The sequence below is a fragment of the Balaenoptera acutorostrata genome, chromosome 1, assembly GCF_949987535.1.
Source record: "Balaenoptera acutorostrata chromosome 1, mBalAcu1.1, whole genome shotgun sequence".
In the NCBI taxonomy this organism is placed as follows: Eukaryota; Metazoa; Chordata; class Mammalia; order Artiodactyla; family Balaenopteridae; genus Balaenoptera; species Balaenoptera acutorostrata.
In genome coordinates this window covers 114,985,075-115,003,297 of record NC_080064.1, presented here as the reverse complement: position 1 = coordinate 115,003,297, position 18,223 = coordinate 114,985,075, and the positions used below count along the sequence as shown (strand labels likewise).

Sequence of the window (18,223 nt, the reverse complement as noted above, 5' to 3'; positions counted from 1 at the left end):
CTGTTCACCAAATAGTTCCAATTCTACGTCTAGGCCAAAGTAAGATTGCTCTTTGCTGCCCCCTTGTGGTTGAGTGGGGCCATGTAATTAGTTTTGGAGAATTGAGTTGTGAACAAGACAGGTGTCTCTGGGGCCTGTAGCTATCAACTGCTTGTATAAGACCCTCCAGTGCTCTTTTTATTTTTTCCTTCTGGCATGGTGATTGATGGCATATGAGATGGTGGCTGCTCTGTCACCCGGGGTCCCTGAATAACTAAAATAAGAAGAGCCCCCTTATTGACCACAAAGCACAAGTAGCTAGAGTGAGAAATAAACCTTTATGTTTTAAGCCACTGAGATTTGGGGGTTGTTTGTTATCACAGCATAATTTAGCTTATCCTGACTAATCAGTGCCATACAACAACCGATTCTACAGGCTACCTGGTAAGAACCTGAATAAGAATAATTATTTTTGTTCTGTTACTATCATTATTACTCATTAATTATTATAGGTACCACTTACTGAGTGCTTCTTATGTGTACCAGGCATGTACTATGCAGTCGATGCATTGTCTCAATTACTGTTCACAGCAAACTCGGGAGGCAGATCTTATTATCCCATGACCAAGATGAAAAAACCAAAGCTTAAGAACTGGCACAAATATTTCATTTGCTATATGAGGATTACTGAAGATGATGTTCATTCAGTTATCTTCTGTCCCTTATATAAAGTCCCATGGGATGAATTCATTTGACAATGATTGCAAGAATTCTCTTGGAAAGCAATTTTACAACATGTATCAAGTGCCGTTAGAAAGTTCATACCCTTTGCGCCAGTCATGACTATTCTCTAGCCCAGGCTTTTTGTGGTGTAGCTAGATTGCTTGAACAGTAATAAACAAACAAACATACAAATAAAATATATAGAATATAATATATATTAAGGAAAATGAATTAATGACATTGGAATTTGTCTCTTGAGTTTCTGGTATGTTTCTTTTAGCCAGATGTTAAGAATGTCCCTGGTCCAGTTGCCCCTTTTGCCCTGGCGGCCGTGATGGTGGTGAACGCTAAACCCAATGCACAGCCGCCCTGCAGTATCAGCCCTGCGAGGACCTTACTGTGTCCGTTGACCTCCTCTTCCTTCTGAGGGCTTAATTTCCCATCAGCTGTTAACAGCGGAATGACTTTCCTTCCTTTAATAGCAATCATGTAAACCCTTCTGGGAGACTGGCAGGATACAAACACATTTTGAAATATGTTCAGGTCCACCTTGTATTTGTTCTGTGGTGCCCAGGGGCTAGGCCTGGGGGTTTGGAGCGCTCCTGGAAGATTTGAACTAGAGTAATCTTAAGTGAGTGTGTGGCGCCCCCGCGTGGTGCCTGGTACAACACCACCCTGGATTCATTTGCTCCTATCCGTGGCCAGGCCGTCCACGGTGAATCCAACTCTCTTCCGGCCTTTTGGTGCCCTCTCCTCGCAATCCCTACTCTCTTGCAGGTTCACCCCTCAGGGGCAGTAGCCTCTGCTCTTACTCTGTCTTCCTAGGCGCGCCGTCAGCACGCTGGGTCCAAGGTCATCCCCCTCATCCCCCCACGCCTCGCCGCCGCGCTTACAGCTTCACCCGACACAAAAAGTCCTCGAGTTATTTTATTGCTGTATATAGAAGTCAGTTAATGCCCCCGGGACGCCCCATCCGTCACCCAGCAGTGGCTGCCTCGTCTGCCGGGGCGCGCGAATCGCCGCGGGTCCGAGGGTCGTAGCCGCGCACCGCCACCGGGTGTGCCACCACTTCCCCTCCCCGACGCCGGGCCAGCCGGGATCCTCGGCCTGCAGCCCTCGGCCGAGAAGGCGGGTCAGGAGGGGCTGCTCCTCGTCTGATGGAAGGGGAGGCTCGCGGGAAAGGGGCGGCAAGAGACCCCTGACACGACTCCCAGGCTTTGTCGCGCGCGCTGGAGGGGGCGCTGTGGGCCCCTATTCGGAGTAGCAGTACGTCCCGTAGGCCGCCTGCTGGGGTCTGGGGAAGCCGAAGCTGCGCACTCCGGGATCCGGGAGGCCCCCGCAGCGCGGCCGAGGCGTGGTGATGGGGAAGCGCACGCTGCCATCCGCCAGCCAGCCGCCGTCGCATTGGTCCAGCCCGGAGAACTTCCAGGCTGCATAGAGGTGCCCGACCTTGGCCACCATGGCCCCGCGCCGCCGGCACGCCGCGTGGGCTTCAGACAGCGTCAGCCGCCCCGGCACGAAGAACACTTGGCCTGGGGACCGAAGCGGGTCACCGACTGATCCAGAGAAGGGCCAGCCGGGGCGCTGCGGGATTCAGACTCCCAGGGAGCAGAGTCGGGGGGGCAGGTGTGGTCGGGTGGGTCCGAGCTTGGGTAGGAGGAGTGGGAGTAACGAGACTGGGGGTGCGGGTGAGGTTGTGGGTGACAGGCTGGAGCCTGGGTGGGCGGAGTGACGGTGGGGCGAGGCCTTCAAGAGACCACGGAGCTGGCCCGGGATCTCAAGCCACTTGCCTTCTACCTTCCCCGCCCCATTCTTCAGGTCCGGGTCCTGGCCCCGCTCGCCCCGCCCCGCCTCATTCACAGGCTGAATCCTCCTCCTTCGCAGCCGGTCAGGCCCCGCCCCCTCCGGTGCTGAGGCTGGCTCGCCCCGCCCCCCTACCTGAGAGCTCAGAGGTGAAGCAGAAGGCGTCGTAGCGGTCACGCTTCCGGTCGCGGGGCCCGTAGCTGCGGATCCCGGGCCGCCCTGGGCCACCGCACGGAGCGCGCGCCGTGAGCACAGGGTAGCGCACGGAACCCTCGAGCAGCCAGCCCGCGTTACACCAGTCCAGACCCTCGGTCCACGCTAGGGGGAGATGGCGGGGAGTGGGGTGGGGGGTCGGGCGATTAGAGGCGCCACAGGCGGGAGCCAGACCCGGAGTTCGCCTCCACTGGGGTCCACGTGACAGCCCGGAGGGCGCCTGGGCGGTGCCCGGGTTCGGCCGCTCACCCTGGTACAGCTGGGCGTAGGTGGCCAGGCGTCCGTCTTGCTCCTCGCACGCCTGCTTCGCCTCGTAGTAATTGAACTGGTACCTACCCCGGCTGGGCTGGTACGGAAACACCACACCTGGGGGGGTGGCAGACAGCCTGGGGAGGGCCGGCAGAAGGAGCGGGGGAAGGAAGGGCGGTGCAGCCTAGGAAGAAGGGCTAGGGGGGGCCCCGGGAGCAGGCGGGGGAGAGGCTGGGGAGGAGCCCTGGGAGGCCTGAGATGAGACAGCCGAACCACCCCTGGAGAGGAGCGGGGCAGTAACCGAAGGGCCTCACCCTCCAGGCGAAGGGTCAGCGCCACGCTCTCGTCCTCGATGCCATTGATGAGCTCACAGCGGTACCGGCCCTCGTCCTCCAGGCGCACGCCCGCGATGACCAGAGAGGCGTCTAGCCGATGCCCCCTTCGCATCCTGGCACGCCCCCCCAGGGGCCCGTAGCCCCGGGCGTGCAGTCCGTTGGTGATGAGGATGGGCGTTTCCTGGAGTTCCCCCGGCTCCACTTTGCTCCAGCGCACCTTGTAGCTGGGAGGCGGGGCGCCCAGGACGCAGGGCAGCGTGGTCGTGGCCCCACGACGAGAGTGAACGACCTCGTGGATGGGAGGCAGGAGGTAGTGGGGGCCAGGGTGGGGTGCTGAGCAGAGGGGGCCACAGTGGCAGGAACCCCCTCACCCTCAATGCCCCAAGTGCCTACCCAGATCCCCGTACCCCAGGCTCCCCCAACCCTCTCCTCCATTTCTCACTCAGCAATGACTCTCAGCCCCAGAGTATCTCCAACAGCTGCCCTTTCCACTTTCCCCACCACTGTTCCCCAGATTCTGGGCAGAGCTAAGGTCTTACCTGAGTCCCCCAGGGCTCTGTGGAAGGTGGTGAAGGCCCAAGGGAGAAGGAAGTGGCAGAGAGTGGGGAGACTGATCCTGCCTTGCATGATGGGGAGTCAGCCCAGCACAGTCTGCAGGGCACAAAGGGTGGGCATTCCTTAGGACTAAGGGAATGGGGTGGAGGGAACAGGGTAGATCTCCCATCAGGGATTCCTGAGAGGGGACCGTCGAGCAGGAAGCCATGAGGGCAGAAAAAGGGGCTGAAGTTGTTAGCAAAAGGAAGGTGATGGGGGAGGGGCAGTAACTAACTCCACTCCCTGCCAGGCCTCCTGAGCCCATCCCTCCTCCCCTCTCACATCCCTTCAGTCAGCAGGTCCTAATTTAGCACCTCCTCTACCTATCCATTCTCAGCACAAGTGGTACTTCCAAGTCTTGCCTTCTGGATTGCCAGCTGTGGTCTCTGTCCTCTCCCAATACCCATTCTTCATCTGAAGCCAGAGTAAATATGGTCTTGTCACTCTCCTGCTTAAAATAGTGACTCCCCATTGCCATGAGGATCAAATCCAGTGTCCGAACCCAACTTCCAAGGCCCTCTGTGATCCAGCCTCTCCCAGCACCTCCAACATTGCCCCCCTACCCTACCCCTCACCACCTGTGCCCTCTGCACTGTGCTCCAGACATGTTCTGGCTCCAACACAGTCCAAGTTCACCCTCACCTTCCTCTTACAGGCAATCAGTTTGGGCCTCACCTCCTCTGGGAAACCTTTCCTCTCCCCTCCACTTCACGCTGTAGTGCACTGTGATCTACTCCTCTGGTTCCCCTACTGCCTTGGACTGGGGACTTTTTTTCTTAGAAGTATTTCTATTAGCAGCTAAATTAGCAGTGTGGATCTGAAAGTAATACATATGCATATGTAGACTATGTCAGTGAGCTTTCCAGTAATTATAAAGTTATAAAGTATAAAATTATAAGACTATTAAAAATGATTTCAAACACAATTGTCTATTTCAGTAGTTGATTTTCCCCCCCTTCTTTATTCTATTCTTTATTCTTTATCACCTTGGCCATTTTTTTTTTAATCCTTATAAAAGACTTCTACAGGCAAGTCTATTGACCTAGATGGAACATTTTAGAAAAACATTTTCTAAATGTTTACTGTAGTGTATATTTAAATTTCCAAATGATAGTTAACCCAGGATTTTACAACTAAGCCTAGAATTTTGTTACAAAATGTAATAAAAAGCTTTTAAAACCCTTTAACAATCAATGGTATAAGTTTCACATTCTCCTGAATATATAAATTTGGTATACTTCACTTCTACTGATAACGTTTGTATTGTTTCTAAGAGACATTAACTTTTAATTTTCTGGAACATATTATCATTAAGTCACAAATAGTCTCTTTTTTTTGGTGATAAGAATGAATAGCAGGAGCAGCATTTGTTAAACCAAATCTAATATGAAACTGACTCTTTCTTGTGAGTAAATTTGAATTTTGAAACAGTAAAACAATAAGGTTTAATATAAAGCAAAATAAATTTTTTATGTTTATGATCTGACCTTGGCCATTTTTTAAAAAATTGGACTAAAGACCCCTTAACCTAGTTTTATTCTTTCTGAGATCTGATTCCTCCACTTCCTAATCGCATGACTTTGAACAAGTTGCTTAACCTCTCTCTGCCTCAATTTCCTCATCAGTAAAATGTGGTGAATAGTAGCACACCTACCTCACTGAGGAGTTGTGAGGATTAGAAGAAGTAATATATGTAAAATGCTTAAATAGGTCCTGATATCTAGTAAGGGCTATGTATGTGTTAGTTGTTATCTGCAGCTCCCGGCATAGTTTCTGGCACATAGTAGGTGCTAAATAAATATGTGTGTTAATGAATGAGCTCCCATTAAGGACTTCTGGGAAGAAGAGCAGGGACCTGGCAAGAGGAAGGAAAGACTGGAGGAGTCGGAAAGCTAAGGAGCTGGACTCCATCTTCTTGCAGATGAAGGCCAGAGCCGAGCATGCAGCAGAAGAGACAGGGTTTAGGTGCAGAAAGGACTTCTCAATGGTTAAAAAGGAAAGCACCTGGGACAGGGACCTGAGCGAGAGAACACATCTCCTGTACAGGAGAACCTGGTAAGCACAGTGATAGTGGGAACTGAGACCAATTGAGGGACCCATAGTAATGACAGCCAGCACCAACATGTTTAAAGTTTAACGTGCCTGAAACAGCTCTAGGCACTTTACATGTACACTTTTATATTTACTCCCCTTAGCAATCCTATGGGGTAGGAACAACTATGGATCCCATTTATATATGCTCAAAGGTGCTCACATGTCAGGATACTTGAGTGAGGTCACACAGCTAGTAAGAGGAGGGGTTTGCTGGGACTTGAATCCAGACTTGACATGAGGTTCAAGCTCTTAGTCACTGATCTGTCTTTCTGTTTCTCAAAGCAGGCGCACACATATCTTCTTCATACCCCTTACAGAGAATGAGAGAGTGGCCAACAGCTCCAGTGCCTCCCCCCACCTTTTTTTTCCCACTTATAAAGTTTTATTTAAGAGAAATATTCATAATTTTTATGGGACACTTTTAGGTATAGAATAAAATTATTTCACTGATAATTATTTTATAAACATTCTGATCAACAGTACTGTGTAAGATATTTTGACACTGACCTGTTAGAAGTGGGCCTCTTCACAGAGATGGAGGGAGAAGTGACTGGCAGCTTTTTGTCCTGCTGAAGGAAGAGGTTCCAGGTGAAGGAGTTGCCTGGGCCCCTGGGAGGTCCAAGCATCTAAGAGCCCCAGGACTTGGGCCCCTGATCATCGTGGTCTCTCCTTTCACACCTTTGAGGAAAGGCTTCTGTCCTGAGTTCAAAGAAGTCAAGGTACCAAAAACTCCCCCACTCATCACTCCACTAAGCCAGGCTAAGTGACTAGGGTCCAGCTCTGTGACCGGGCACTGTGTCTGTGGCACTCACTGTCCTGGGTCCAGGGGAAGACACGGCTTAGGAAGAGGCATGGGAACCCATGAAGAGGGATGGAGTAAAGGAGGCAACCCAGGAATAATTACCTGGAATATTGTGGAGAATGGGGTGCCTCGTTTCTCCTAGATGCTCTTAGACCAGAGAAAGGATGGATTAATGGGTGGGTGTAAGGATGTTGGACTGATGGGCATGGACTGAACTACAAATGAGGCTCAAAGATCCATAAGTGTCAAGTTCCAGCTGCCTCCACTTTTCCATACGGGCTTACTCTGCGCAGCACCACTCCACCTCCCCCAGCAAAGCCCTCACCTCTGCCCTCCGGTGCCTGGGTGCGCATTGCCTATGGGAAGAGGCTCTCAAGGTGGGAATCAGACTTCCAGGACCTCCAGTTGCTTCAAAAAACCTGACCCCTTCTGTCCAGCTCCCCTGTCTGTCATCTGTCTGTCCTTTCCTTCTCTGTCCTCACCCCATCGGAAGCACAATTTCCCATTGTCTCCTTCTTTTCCCCTATTGTTGAATAACAGGGGCCCTTTCTTTATCCTGTGGGTAATGGCAACGAAATGTCAACAGCTGGGGATGTGGGATGCAGGACCGGCTGGCACACGCCACCGGAAAAAGGGCCTGGGTGGAGGCGGGCTCAGAACAGGAACTGACATCCCCAAGGAGGAGAAAATGGGGAGAGGGAGAGAGAAGGTTGGTGAGAAGGTTGAAATGAGGTCCCCCTCAATATTCAAGCTTCAAGGCTCTAAAGAGATTTTGTGTAAGGCCGGGGAAATGGCTGAACTCCACAGAGAGCAGAGTGAGTGGTCAGCATTGCAATAGGAGAGATGGAAATTAGATAGCACAGAGGACTTTGCTGTCTCTGGGAAGGACATGGGAATTTCTGAGGATGGAAGGATTTTGGAAAGCTCTCCAAGAGAGGGCATCTTATTTGTTCCCTAGTTCCCCATCGCCTCCTTCAGCAGATGGATAATCTTAAAGTTCTCAAGAGAAGGGAGATCCTTAACCTCCCCGAGTGAAGATTCACTTCTCTAAAATCCCTCTTATTAGGAAGTTCTTTTGGAAGTCTAAACTCCTACTGGAGTTTAAGCTCATTTTTAAAACCTTTCTATTGAGATAGAATTTACATACAACAAGGTGCAGATCCTAAGGGTACAGCTCAATAAATTTTGACATGTGTACACACCCTGTAACTACCCAGCCCCAGATTAAGATATAGAACGTTTCCAACATCCAGAATAAGCGCATTTCTTTTTTGTTTGCTGTCAATGCAAAGGGAGCACTCCCTCCGTAAATAGCCATTTAGAAATGTTTCGAGCTTCGAATGGCCTCTTGACCTTCTTTTCTCTCTGCAACCCAACATCAGTGGCTTCACGTTACTAAATCCTCCACTTTCAGGATCCTTAGCCTCCTCGTTTACCAGAGGGAAGGGAAAGTGACTTGTCCAAGACCACACAGAACGCAGTTGTTGAGTCGAGCCTAGGACGTTCTGCTTTTCCGGCTAATCCCTCTTCCACTCCTCTCCTCGACCCTCCGAGTCAGCCCCGGAGCTGCAGGGTCTTCACTGGGGCCATATTTGACAGCATGGAGCCCACCCCGACGGTGCTCTTTAAGGATTGGATCGACTGTCTTTTCCTGTCCGCTCCATCCTTTCCTAAACCCTTCCCTCTTCCTCCCAGAGAGAAGGACAAACGAGAACAGACAAATAGCCGCCTGTCTCCTCTGCCAGGACACCCTGATCCCGCGCATCTGATTGGCTTCCGCCCAATGCAAACAAACAGCCTTACGCGGAGAGGGAGCGTATAAAGCCTCCGTGGCCTGACCGGTCGCACCCTGATTCCCAGGCTCACCCCTCGTTGCTCCTTTCTCCCCAGACCACTTCTGAGTTGCGATTCGGAAGCCTCTGGTGTATAAATCCGTAAAAGGCTGAGTTTGGCAGGGAGGAAGGCCTAGAACTATGCGATAGATGCAAAGAGAACCCCCTTGAGGATGGAATGAGAAAGGAACAGACCAAGAATAAATATAGCGTGAATAACCAAACTGTTTAGTCTGCTCAGGTCACGTTCATTCTCAGTTCTTCCCGAAGACACTACGAGATAGGAATGAGGTAAGACTGCTCAAGCTTGAGTTGGCATCTTTTCTGGCATCTTCTGAGGAGAGGCCTTTGCCACTCCTGCTGCCTACCAACCAGGGTGAGGTGGAATCATCTAGGAGGAGCATGGAGTCCTGACACCTCTTTCCCTGACACCCCAGACTCAGCCTCCACCCTCCAGGCACGTTCAGCAGACTAATTTTCTGGATCTTTGGTGACGGCAAGCATGGGCCCAGTTTACTACGGGATTGTTGCATGAAGGACTGGAAAAGTCGGCAAAATGGTACTTTAGGGCGCATAGCAGGGAAGGGCCAGGTGTGCTGGGGTGGGGGGGTAGTGGGGGGCTTCCCGCTCCTTCCAATGAAATTTGCGTTCACACCCAGCTGCCTCGGCCACCGCAGAGTCTCCAGCAGACGCTGCAGGGCCGTCTTTTGCTCTTCCTCTGCTGGGTCTCACCTTTCTCCTCCTCCCTGGGAGCCCCCAGGCCTCCTCTTTCTTCTAACCCAGGCTCGGGCCTTTTGTGGGGCTGCATCCTGGCTGCACTGCAGGACCATATGGCGGGAGAGCCTGGGGGAGTCAGCCTTGTGGAAAGGCATGTTTTCCCCTCAGGATGCCTCACTGTACCCTGAACAGCCTTTGTCCTGTAGACAGAGTCAAGGGTGGGAAGGAAGGGGAAGATGTAACCCAGGCCCTTGGGTGTGGGGTGGGCTGCCAGTCTGGAGGGGGTATGAGGCCACATGGGCTAATGGGAAGAACACTGGACCATGAATCAGGAATCCCGTTCCAGCCAGATGCCGACTTCCTATGAGACTCTATAGCAACCTCCTGGAGCTTCAGTCTCTCTAATTATCAAATGGGCACCACACCTGCCCAATGGGACTGGCTGGTGTGAGGATGATGGAACAGCCTTCTACCCGGTGAAAAGCACGCTGTGTATGAGGTTCATTGTTATAATGGTTAGTTCAAATTGGAAAACTGCTAGAGAAGGGGAGAACAAGATGGGAAAGAGCTGAGATCCGTTAGACCCCCTCATCCTTGAACATCCTTGAACTAGCCACACCCTCCAAGAACAGATGGAGCCTCTCATGGGGCTGGGGTCTCTTTCTAAACAGTGAGGGTGTCCCTCTCTGTATTTCCATCTTACTCTATTTCCATCTCTGTGGAGAACAGGAGGATGTCACCACCATGCCTAAGATGCCACGTGGAGCCCTGACCGTGCCCCATCTCAAGCTGCCCCGCCCAGCCCAGGAGTCCTGACAGAACTCAGTTCCCTGTTCGTCACTCCAGCCCCTTGATTTGGGGCTCTTGAGAAGTGGACCCACAGTGCCCACTTCAGTACTGATCAGAACCTAGAAACTAGAAGCAAAGATGTCCAGAGGGAGGAGCTGGCTGGCTCTATGGGCAGCCTCTTCCTGGCTCTGAAAGGTCTTGAAAGACAACAGTGGGGATATCTGGTTGTCCTCATCTCAACCTGGCAAATGTTCAGGTTCCTCAACCATCTCTATCCTGAGGGCGTGGTGGCTGAGGGGTGTGGCCAGGGTAGTGCTTTTTCTGAAGTCCCCCTTTTCTGAAGGGCCTCAGGGTGTAGAGAACTGTGTGAGCAATGCAGTAAATGAACTTAAGAAGGTCTTGACCTTATGAAGTGCTCAGGCTAGTAGGATAACACCTGTCCTATCGCAGAGGTAGGTGAGGGTAAAATAAAATGTTGGAAAGTGCAGAGAACAGTAAAAGACAGATGTCTAGAAGTTGTTTTCATGGTTACTAAGATTTAACAATTATATTTTACATATTACTAATCATGTCTCTGTTTGTCACAGTCAGTTCATGGCTATATTCAAGTGGGCCATTTAAATTGTTCTTTTGGGGTGCAGCTACTATGGAAAACAGTATGGACGTTCCTCAAAAAACTAAAAATAGAGTTGCCATATGATCCAGCAATCCCACTCCTGGGCAAATATCTGGAGGAAACTATAATTCGAAAAGATACCTGCACTCCTATGTTCATAACAGCACCATTCACAATAGCCAAGACATGGAGGCAACCTAAATGTCCACTTACAGATGAATGGATAAAGAAGATGTGGTACATATATATAATGGAATACTACTCAGCCATAAAAAAGAATGAAATAGTGCCATTTGCAGCAACATGGATACAACTAGAGATTATCATACTAAGTGAAATAAGTCAGAAAGAGAAAGACAAACACCATATGATATCACTTATATGTGGAATCTAAAACATGACACAAATGAACTTATCTATGAAACAGAAACAGACTCACAGACATAGAGAACAGACTTGTGATTGCCAAGGTGGAGGATGGTTGGGGAGGGAAGGATTGGGAGTTTAGGATTAGCAGATGCAAACTATTATATATAGGATGGATAAACAGCAAGGTCCTACTGTATAGCACAGGGAACTATATTCAATATCCTGTGATAAACCATATAAAAAATATGAAAAAAAATATGAAAAAGAATGCATATATATGTATAACTGAATCACTTTGCTGTACAGCAGAAACTAACACAGCACTGCAAATCAACTATACTTCAATAAAATCAATTTTAAAAAATAAAATTGTGTTTTTGTTCATCTACCTCTGCAAATACCTTGAGATTCCCGAGTCCTCATTTTATCAGCCCTTCTCACACTCCCAGGCCTCAAGGCTTGCTCTCTCAAATCCCTGCCTCTGTTCTCATTCAAGGCAGTCTAAGTTGGATCTGACCCTACTTTGTACAGACTCTCACTCCCAATCTCACGTTAGTCAAACTTAAGCCCAGAAGTAAGAAGATTTGCAAGTATTAATCAACCATTCTCAGGCCAGAATGTGAATAATTTTAAAAAGTGAGCCCTAACTTATAGCTCTACATTCTCTCACATGGGAAATATAAATACCCTCACAGTATTAACGTTCCCATTTTATGGACAAAGAAACTGATGTCTAGAGAAAGTTAGTTAATTGTTAGTGAGTAACCCAGGGAGCTCATCTCCAAAGCTAGATGAGTTCTTCCCTTCTGTGGAAGAATAATTCCTCCAAACTTAGAAAATGTAAAATGAGAATCGCTTTTTTTGTTGGTTGTTGGGGGTTTTGTTTTGGGGGGGAGTTGTTTGGTTTGGTGTCGCTCTAGAGCATTGTCTAAAAGCTTGCTTGACACTCAACTGACTCTCCTGGAGAATGTAACTTTGTTGTTATAGTATATTTGATAAATAATCTACAACCAAAAAGAGATGAAACATTTACAGTCTGTATGGTTAGTGGTTAACTTGCAAAAGTTGATAAAATGATAGGGTTTTATTGCCCAACAGAGAAGTTAACCACAAAGGTGTTTTGGTTTTATTGTCCTGGAAACTTGACCAATCATATCTAAATTAGCAATCTTATTTCGGCATTCCTTTTTTTATTGACTATATAAATCCCTGTTTCTCAAATGCTCTTCAAAGCAGCTCTTTTGTCTTCTTCCTAGTTCTGCCATTAATGAGTTAAATAAATCTTTGATGTGAGTTCAAAAATAACTTTGAGAATTGTTTTTCCACTTCTCAACTTCCCTATATTGAAAGCAACATCCTAGTGCTTTCTGCTTCCCTGGAATAGCAGATCCACTTGTAGAACTAACATATGAGTGCCCTGAGAGACTGAACCTCCTTGAGGGGAGGATACTTTGTATCTCCAGCCTGCAGAGGACCAGCAATGGCACTAGGAGGAAGTGGCCATTCTCAGCAAGAGTCCTCTACAGTGCCTTCTTGTAGTTAAGGCTACGAAGGCTGCTGCTCCAATGGGCCACCATTGTTACAGCAATTCAATTTCATTAGCTACATCAGAGACTTTATAATGCATCCATTGTTCTTCCTCCAGGAAGCCTCCCAAGAAACAATTTAACAGTTTTCTCACCTGCCATATACTAGCATTCAGAAAATGTTTACTGAATAAATAAATAAAATTGACGTTTTCTTTCTTTCTTTAATTTCTGCAAGCTTAACCAAAGGGCAGGACATAATGGTTAAGTTCCACAGGCTCTGGAATTTGAGTGTCTGGAGATAAATCTCAGGCAACCTACTAACTGGATAACATTAGGCAACCTTCTCTTTACTTCATTGTTTTCCTCTGAAAATGAGAATAATGACATCAATAATTAGAACTGTGCCTGACTCATAGAATGCACTCAATATATTTTAGCCCTTACTGTTGGTGAGGGGAAGAAGTGTCGCAGGGAACAGAATCAATCAAAACACAGATACTGACTGATTGAGCCTAAGGGATCACGTGATTTTTAAAAACCATAAACACATACAAATCAATGTCCCACTTATTTTTAGTTATCACAAAACATAACAAAATTAATACATGAACATAATGAAAAAGGATTAAACCACTAACAAAGGGATAAAATGAAAAGTAAAATCCTTCCTTCCTTTCTTCCTTCCTTCTTCTTACTTCCTCCTGGAACAATTAAACCATTGTTAAGCTTCTTCTGTACCTGCCCATAAAGTTTTAAGAATCTACAAGAATTCAAATAAATAGAAACATACATCATGCACATATTCTTTTTTTTATCTAATTGGGATCATATACAAACTGCTCCCTACTTTGTTGGTTTTTTTTTTAACCTAATAATATGTTGTGAACATCAGTCCTATCAGCACATGACATAAAGCTTCTTCATTGTTTTCCATGTCTGCATAGTATTCCAGTGGGTGGCTGTAGCATAATTTATTTAACGAGATGCCTATTGTTGGAGACTGCTAGAGGTTGGACAACCAGTTAGCCATCTTGGGAAAAAAATATGATTCATAATTCATTCCTTAAACTAAATAAATTCCTGGAAGCTCAAATATTTAATGTAAAAATGAAGCCAGAATGAGTCATAGAATAATAATTTTTAAATTGAAGGGCAACTTTTATTGCTTTCTTAAAAACTGATTCCACAATGATACATTTAATTGTAGACAGTTTAACAAACATAAAAACATTTAAAAATGAAAATCCCAGGACTTCTCTGGTGGCTCAGTGGTTAAGACGCCGTGCTCTCAATGAAGGTGACTTGGGTTTGATCCCTGGTCAGAGAACGAGATCCCACATGCATGCTGCAACTAAGGAGCCCAAGAGCCGTAACTAAAGACCCAGCGCAACCAAATAAATAAACAAGTATTTTTTTAAAATGAAACTTAATCCTACCACACAGAGAAAATAAATTTTAACATTTTGTTGTCTGTCCTTCCAAACTTTCAAGGCATTTATGTATTTATTATGTGTATGAATTATTTCATGATTTAATATGCAATACATCTGACAGCCAGCAGGTGGCGCGAGAAGGCAGCGTTACCGGCGCTGACGGGCCCTGCAGAGTGCTGGGCTCCGCATACAGCTCGAGTCCTATGCACTGTTGGAGCATCACCGCTTGTTTACTGCGGACGACGTTCAGAGATGGGAATGCTATAGCAGAGACCTGAAAGTTCTGGGGGCGTCCTCCAGACTCAGAGCGCCCTTCAGACTCGCTTTGACAAGGCTGAGCTAAGCTTCAGTTCAGAGGGAGAGAGTCCCAATACCTCAAAGCGTTTTCCTTCGTATTTGTGGCAGCAGTGCCAAGAGAAAGAATGAGGTGGGGCACCCTGCTGCTTTTCTTTCCAACAGGGTCCTTTTTCCCACCTCTACTTCCACTCATATTGGTGTCTTTCATACTGCCCCCGTTCAGAAATTTTTCCATGGCATTTTTACTGATGTATCTGGAAATATTTCATTTAAACAAAAATACTGATTGATTGATTGGCTGCATGAGGTCTTAGTTGTGGCACGCGGGATCTTTCATTGCGGTGCACGGGCTCTTCATTGCAGTGCGCGGGCTTCTCTAGTTGTGGCACGAGGGCTCCACAGCGCGTGGGCTCTGTAGTTGGGGCATGTGGGCTCTCTAGTTGCTTGCCCCACGGCATGTGGGATCTTAGTTCCCCCGCCAGGGGTGGAACTGGCATCCCCTGCGTTGCAAGACCGATTCTTAACCACTGGACCACCAAGGAAGTCCCTGGAAGTATTTTATTTTTTTAAATATAAAAAACAAGCCAAGTGGAAATGTCTGCTGCCTTGCAAACTTCACTTCTCTAGGCTGACCCTAGAAGTGGCAGCAAGCACTACAGAGGAAAGAGGGCCCCTTTTGCAGTTCCCTCCCTCATCCATTCTCACCACCCCACCACCACAACCAGCATGTACACACACTGGGGTTTCCAAGCCCCTTCACAGAAGGAGACACTGAGGCCAGGGAAATACAGAGAAAAGAACTAGAGGGACAGTGATGCAGAGCTCAGAGACAGGTCTTGACCCAAATTGGAGAGAAGCGTGGTACCAAGGGGCAGATGGCAATGATGCTTCAAAGAGAAATAAATGTTTGTTAAGCAGAAACCCACACCAGATTGCATCAAAGAACAGCTGTCTGTGGCTGAGACCATTTCATTTCTGTTTTCTGTGCTGACTGGCCCTCAGGTTGCTTACCTACAAATAGGGAAGATTATATACAATTTGGGATTAGGCTGAGAATCAAATAAAACGATGTTTGTGAAAATGATATTTTAAACTGTGAACCACTGTTTTAAATAAAACCCACTATTTTAATTTTTTTGAGTCACTTAAATTTATTTATTTATTAAGGCTGCTCCGGGTCTTATTTGTGGCACGCGGGATCTTTGTTGTCGGCATACCGACTTCTTAGTTGCGGCGTACATGTGGGATCTAGTTCCCTGACCAGGGGTCGAACTCGGGCCCCCTGCATTGGGAGCATGGAGTCTTAGCCATTGGACCACCAGGGAAGTCCCCAAAACCCACTATTTTTAAATAGCAAAGCACTCTGCACAAGGGATTGTAATGTTTTTGTTGTTATGGACTTAAATGGTTAATGAAGTAGGAAAATTACAAACTGCCTAGGCCTGAGGATTAAGAAATAATATCAGTCTAAGAAAAAACCCTAAGAGACATAGGCGCACCTTTTTTTTTCTCAACAGAAAGAAAAATAACATTATATTAGGCAAACATTGCCAATATTTGTGATATAGGCTTTCAAAAATCCCAACATTTGGTACTTCCCTGGTGGTCCAGTGGTTAAGATTCCATGCTTCCACTGCAGGGGACATGGGATGGATCCCTGGTCAGGGAACTAAGATCCCGCATGCCACATGGTGTGGCAAAAAAAAAAAAAATCCCCACAATTGTAGTTGCAACCACAGGCTCTTTTCTCTTCCCTCATTCTCAAATTTCAGTAATAGAATAAATACATGAATAAACAACTGAGAAGAGGTAGAGGAAAATGTTATACAAGTTTATGCACCAGAGGGATTTGTTAGCGTAGTATGATTTTTATGACACTGTGTGTGGACTTAGAGTATAGAAAGATAACCCAATACCTAATTTTTAGGATTTCATTCTGCTCCAGAAATTTTGAAAGGAATTCAGAGTTGGTCATCTCGGACTTCCCTAGTGGTGCAGTGGTTAAGAATCCGCCTGCCAATGCAGGGAACACGGGTTCAATCCCTGGTATGGGAGGACTCCACATGCCTCGGAGCAACTAAGCCTGTGTGCCACAACTACGGAGCCTGAGCTCTAGAGCCCACGAGCCACAACTACCGAGCCTGTATGCCACAACTACTGAAGCCAGCGCGCCTAGAGCCCGTGCTCCGCAACAAGAGAAGCCACCGCAATGAGAAGACCGCGCACTGCAACGAACAGTAGCCCCCACTTGCCGCAACTAGGGAAAGCCCGTGCGCAGCAACAAAGACCCAACGCAGCCAAAAATAAATAAATAATAAATAAATAAATGTATTTTTTAAAAAGTAAAAAAAAAAAAAAAAGAGTTGTTCATCTCAGGGCCACATTCACCTCCTCCTGAAGGTCTCCCTGTTGCCAATCATATTTCTCCTCATTTCTGCACCAAGTTCCTCAGCACTGAGGAACTCTGATTTGTATTCATTTGCTGTTTTAAAGTTATTTTTCCTGATAAAATATGTTAATTGTAGAAAAAACTAAAATTCAGAGAGAATATATAAAGAAGGGTATGCACTTACTCATAATTCCTTCATCTCAGAATGACTGCCTGTAACATGTTAGTGTTCTTCTCTTGTTCTTTTACTGTCCCTGTGGATTTTTGGGTTTTTTGAGATATAATGCACATACCATAAAATTCACCCTTTTAAAGTGTACAATTCAGTGGGTATTAGTATGTTCACAAGTTTAACCAACACCACTGATTCCAGAACATGTCATCAGCCCAAAAAGAAACCCTCCACCCACCCATTAGTAGCCACTCTCCATTTTCCTCTTCCCAGCTGACCTATGTCAATGGATTTGCCTACTCTGGACATTGCATATAAATGGAATCATACAGTATGTGGCCTTTTGTGTCTGGTTTCTTTCACTTAACATATTTTCAAAGTTTATCCATGTTGTAGAATGTATCAATACCACATTTCCTCTGATGACCTAATCATATTCCATTGTGGATCTACCATGTTTTGTTTACCCATTCATTAGCTGATGGACATTTGGATTGTTTCCACTTTTTAGCTATTACTACAGATAGTGCTTCTATGAAATTTTGTGTACAAGTTTTTGTATAGACATATATTTTCAATTCTCTTGGGTCTATACCTAGGAGTGGGATTGTTGGGTCATACAGTAATTCTATGCTTAACTTTTTGAGGAATTTTTCAAATTGTTTTCCAAGGCAGCCACACTATTTTACCTTCCCACCAGCAATGTATAAGCGTTCTCATTTCTCCACATCCTCACCAACACTTGTTATTGCTCATTTTTTAAATAATAGTTATCCTAGAAGGTGTGAAATGATACTGTATTGTGGTTTTCACTTGCATTTCCCTGATAACTAATGATGTTGGGCATCTTTTCATGTGCTTATTAACCATTTGTATATCTTCTTTGGAGAAATGTCAATCCAAATCTTTTACCCATTTTAAAATTGTGTTGTCTTTTTATTATTGAGTTGTATTCTTTTTTTAAATTTTATTTATTTATTTATTTATTTTTGGCTGCATTGGGTCTTTGTTGCTGCGCAAGGGCTTTCTCTAGTTGCGGTGAACGGGAGCTACTCTTCGTTGCAGTGCGTGGGCTTCTCATTGTGGTGGCTTTTGCTGCGGAGCACGGGCTCTAGGTGCGCAGGCTTCAGTAGTTGTGGCACGCGGGTTCAGTAGTTGTGGCTCGCGGGCTCTAGAGCGCAGGCTCAGCAGTTGTGGTGCACGGGCTTAGTTGCTCCGCGGCCTGTGGGATCTTCCCATACCAGGGATTGAATCCATGTCCCCTGCATTGGCAGGCGGATTCTTAACC

At 46.8% G+C, this 18,223-nt stretch overlaps 1 protein-coding gene across 7 annotated transcripts; it reads right to left on the bottom strand.

Annotated features, from left to right (window-relative positions):
* Positions 1-1,615: 1,615 nt before the first annotated feature.
* On the bottom strand, positions 1,616-8,754 carry HAPLN2 (hyaluronan and proteoglycan link protein 2). 7 transcript variants are annotated; one of them, XM_057555939.1, is made up of 7 exons: positions 8,659-8,754; positions 6,498-6,559; positions 3,842-3,953; positions 3,282-3,635; positions 2,968-3,084; positions 2,641-2,823; positions 1,616-2,234 (listed from the first exon to the last, which is right to left on the bottom strand). In XM_057555939.1, the coding sequence occupies exons 3-7, from the start codon at positions 3,927-3,929 to the stop codon at positions 1,954-1,956; spliced, it is 1,023 nt and encodes a 340-aa protein (XP_057411922.1). In that variant the 5' UTR covers positions 3,930-3,953; positions 6,498-6,559; positions 8,659-8,754; the 3' UTR covers positions 1,616-1,953. The 7 variants fall into 7 exon arrangements, with proteins under 7 accessions (XP_057411922.1, XP_057411929.1, XP_007171912.1 ...); XM_057555946.1 differs by having other exon boundaries at positions 6,498-6,556; positions 8,659-8,713; XM_007171850.3 differs by lacking the exon at positions 8,659-8,754 and adding an exon at positions 7,118-7,227.
* Positions 8,755-18,223: the final 9,469 nt, after the last annotated feature.

Coding starts and splice junctions, on each gene's coding strand:
- HAPLN2 (XM_057555939.1), bottom strand. CDS start 3,929: ATGCAAGGCAGGATCAGTCTCCCCACTCTCTGCCACTTCCTTCTCCCT. Junction 2,824..2,967: donor CTACGCCCAGCTGTACCAGG/GTGAGCGGCCGA, acceptor ATCTCCCCCTAG/CGTGGACCGAGGGTCTGGAC. Junction 2,235..2,640: donor CTTCACCTCTGAGCTCTCAG/GTAGGGGGGCGG, acceptor TTCGGTCCCCAG/GCCAAGTGTTCTTCGTGCCG.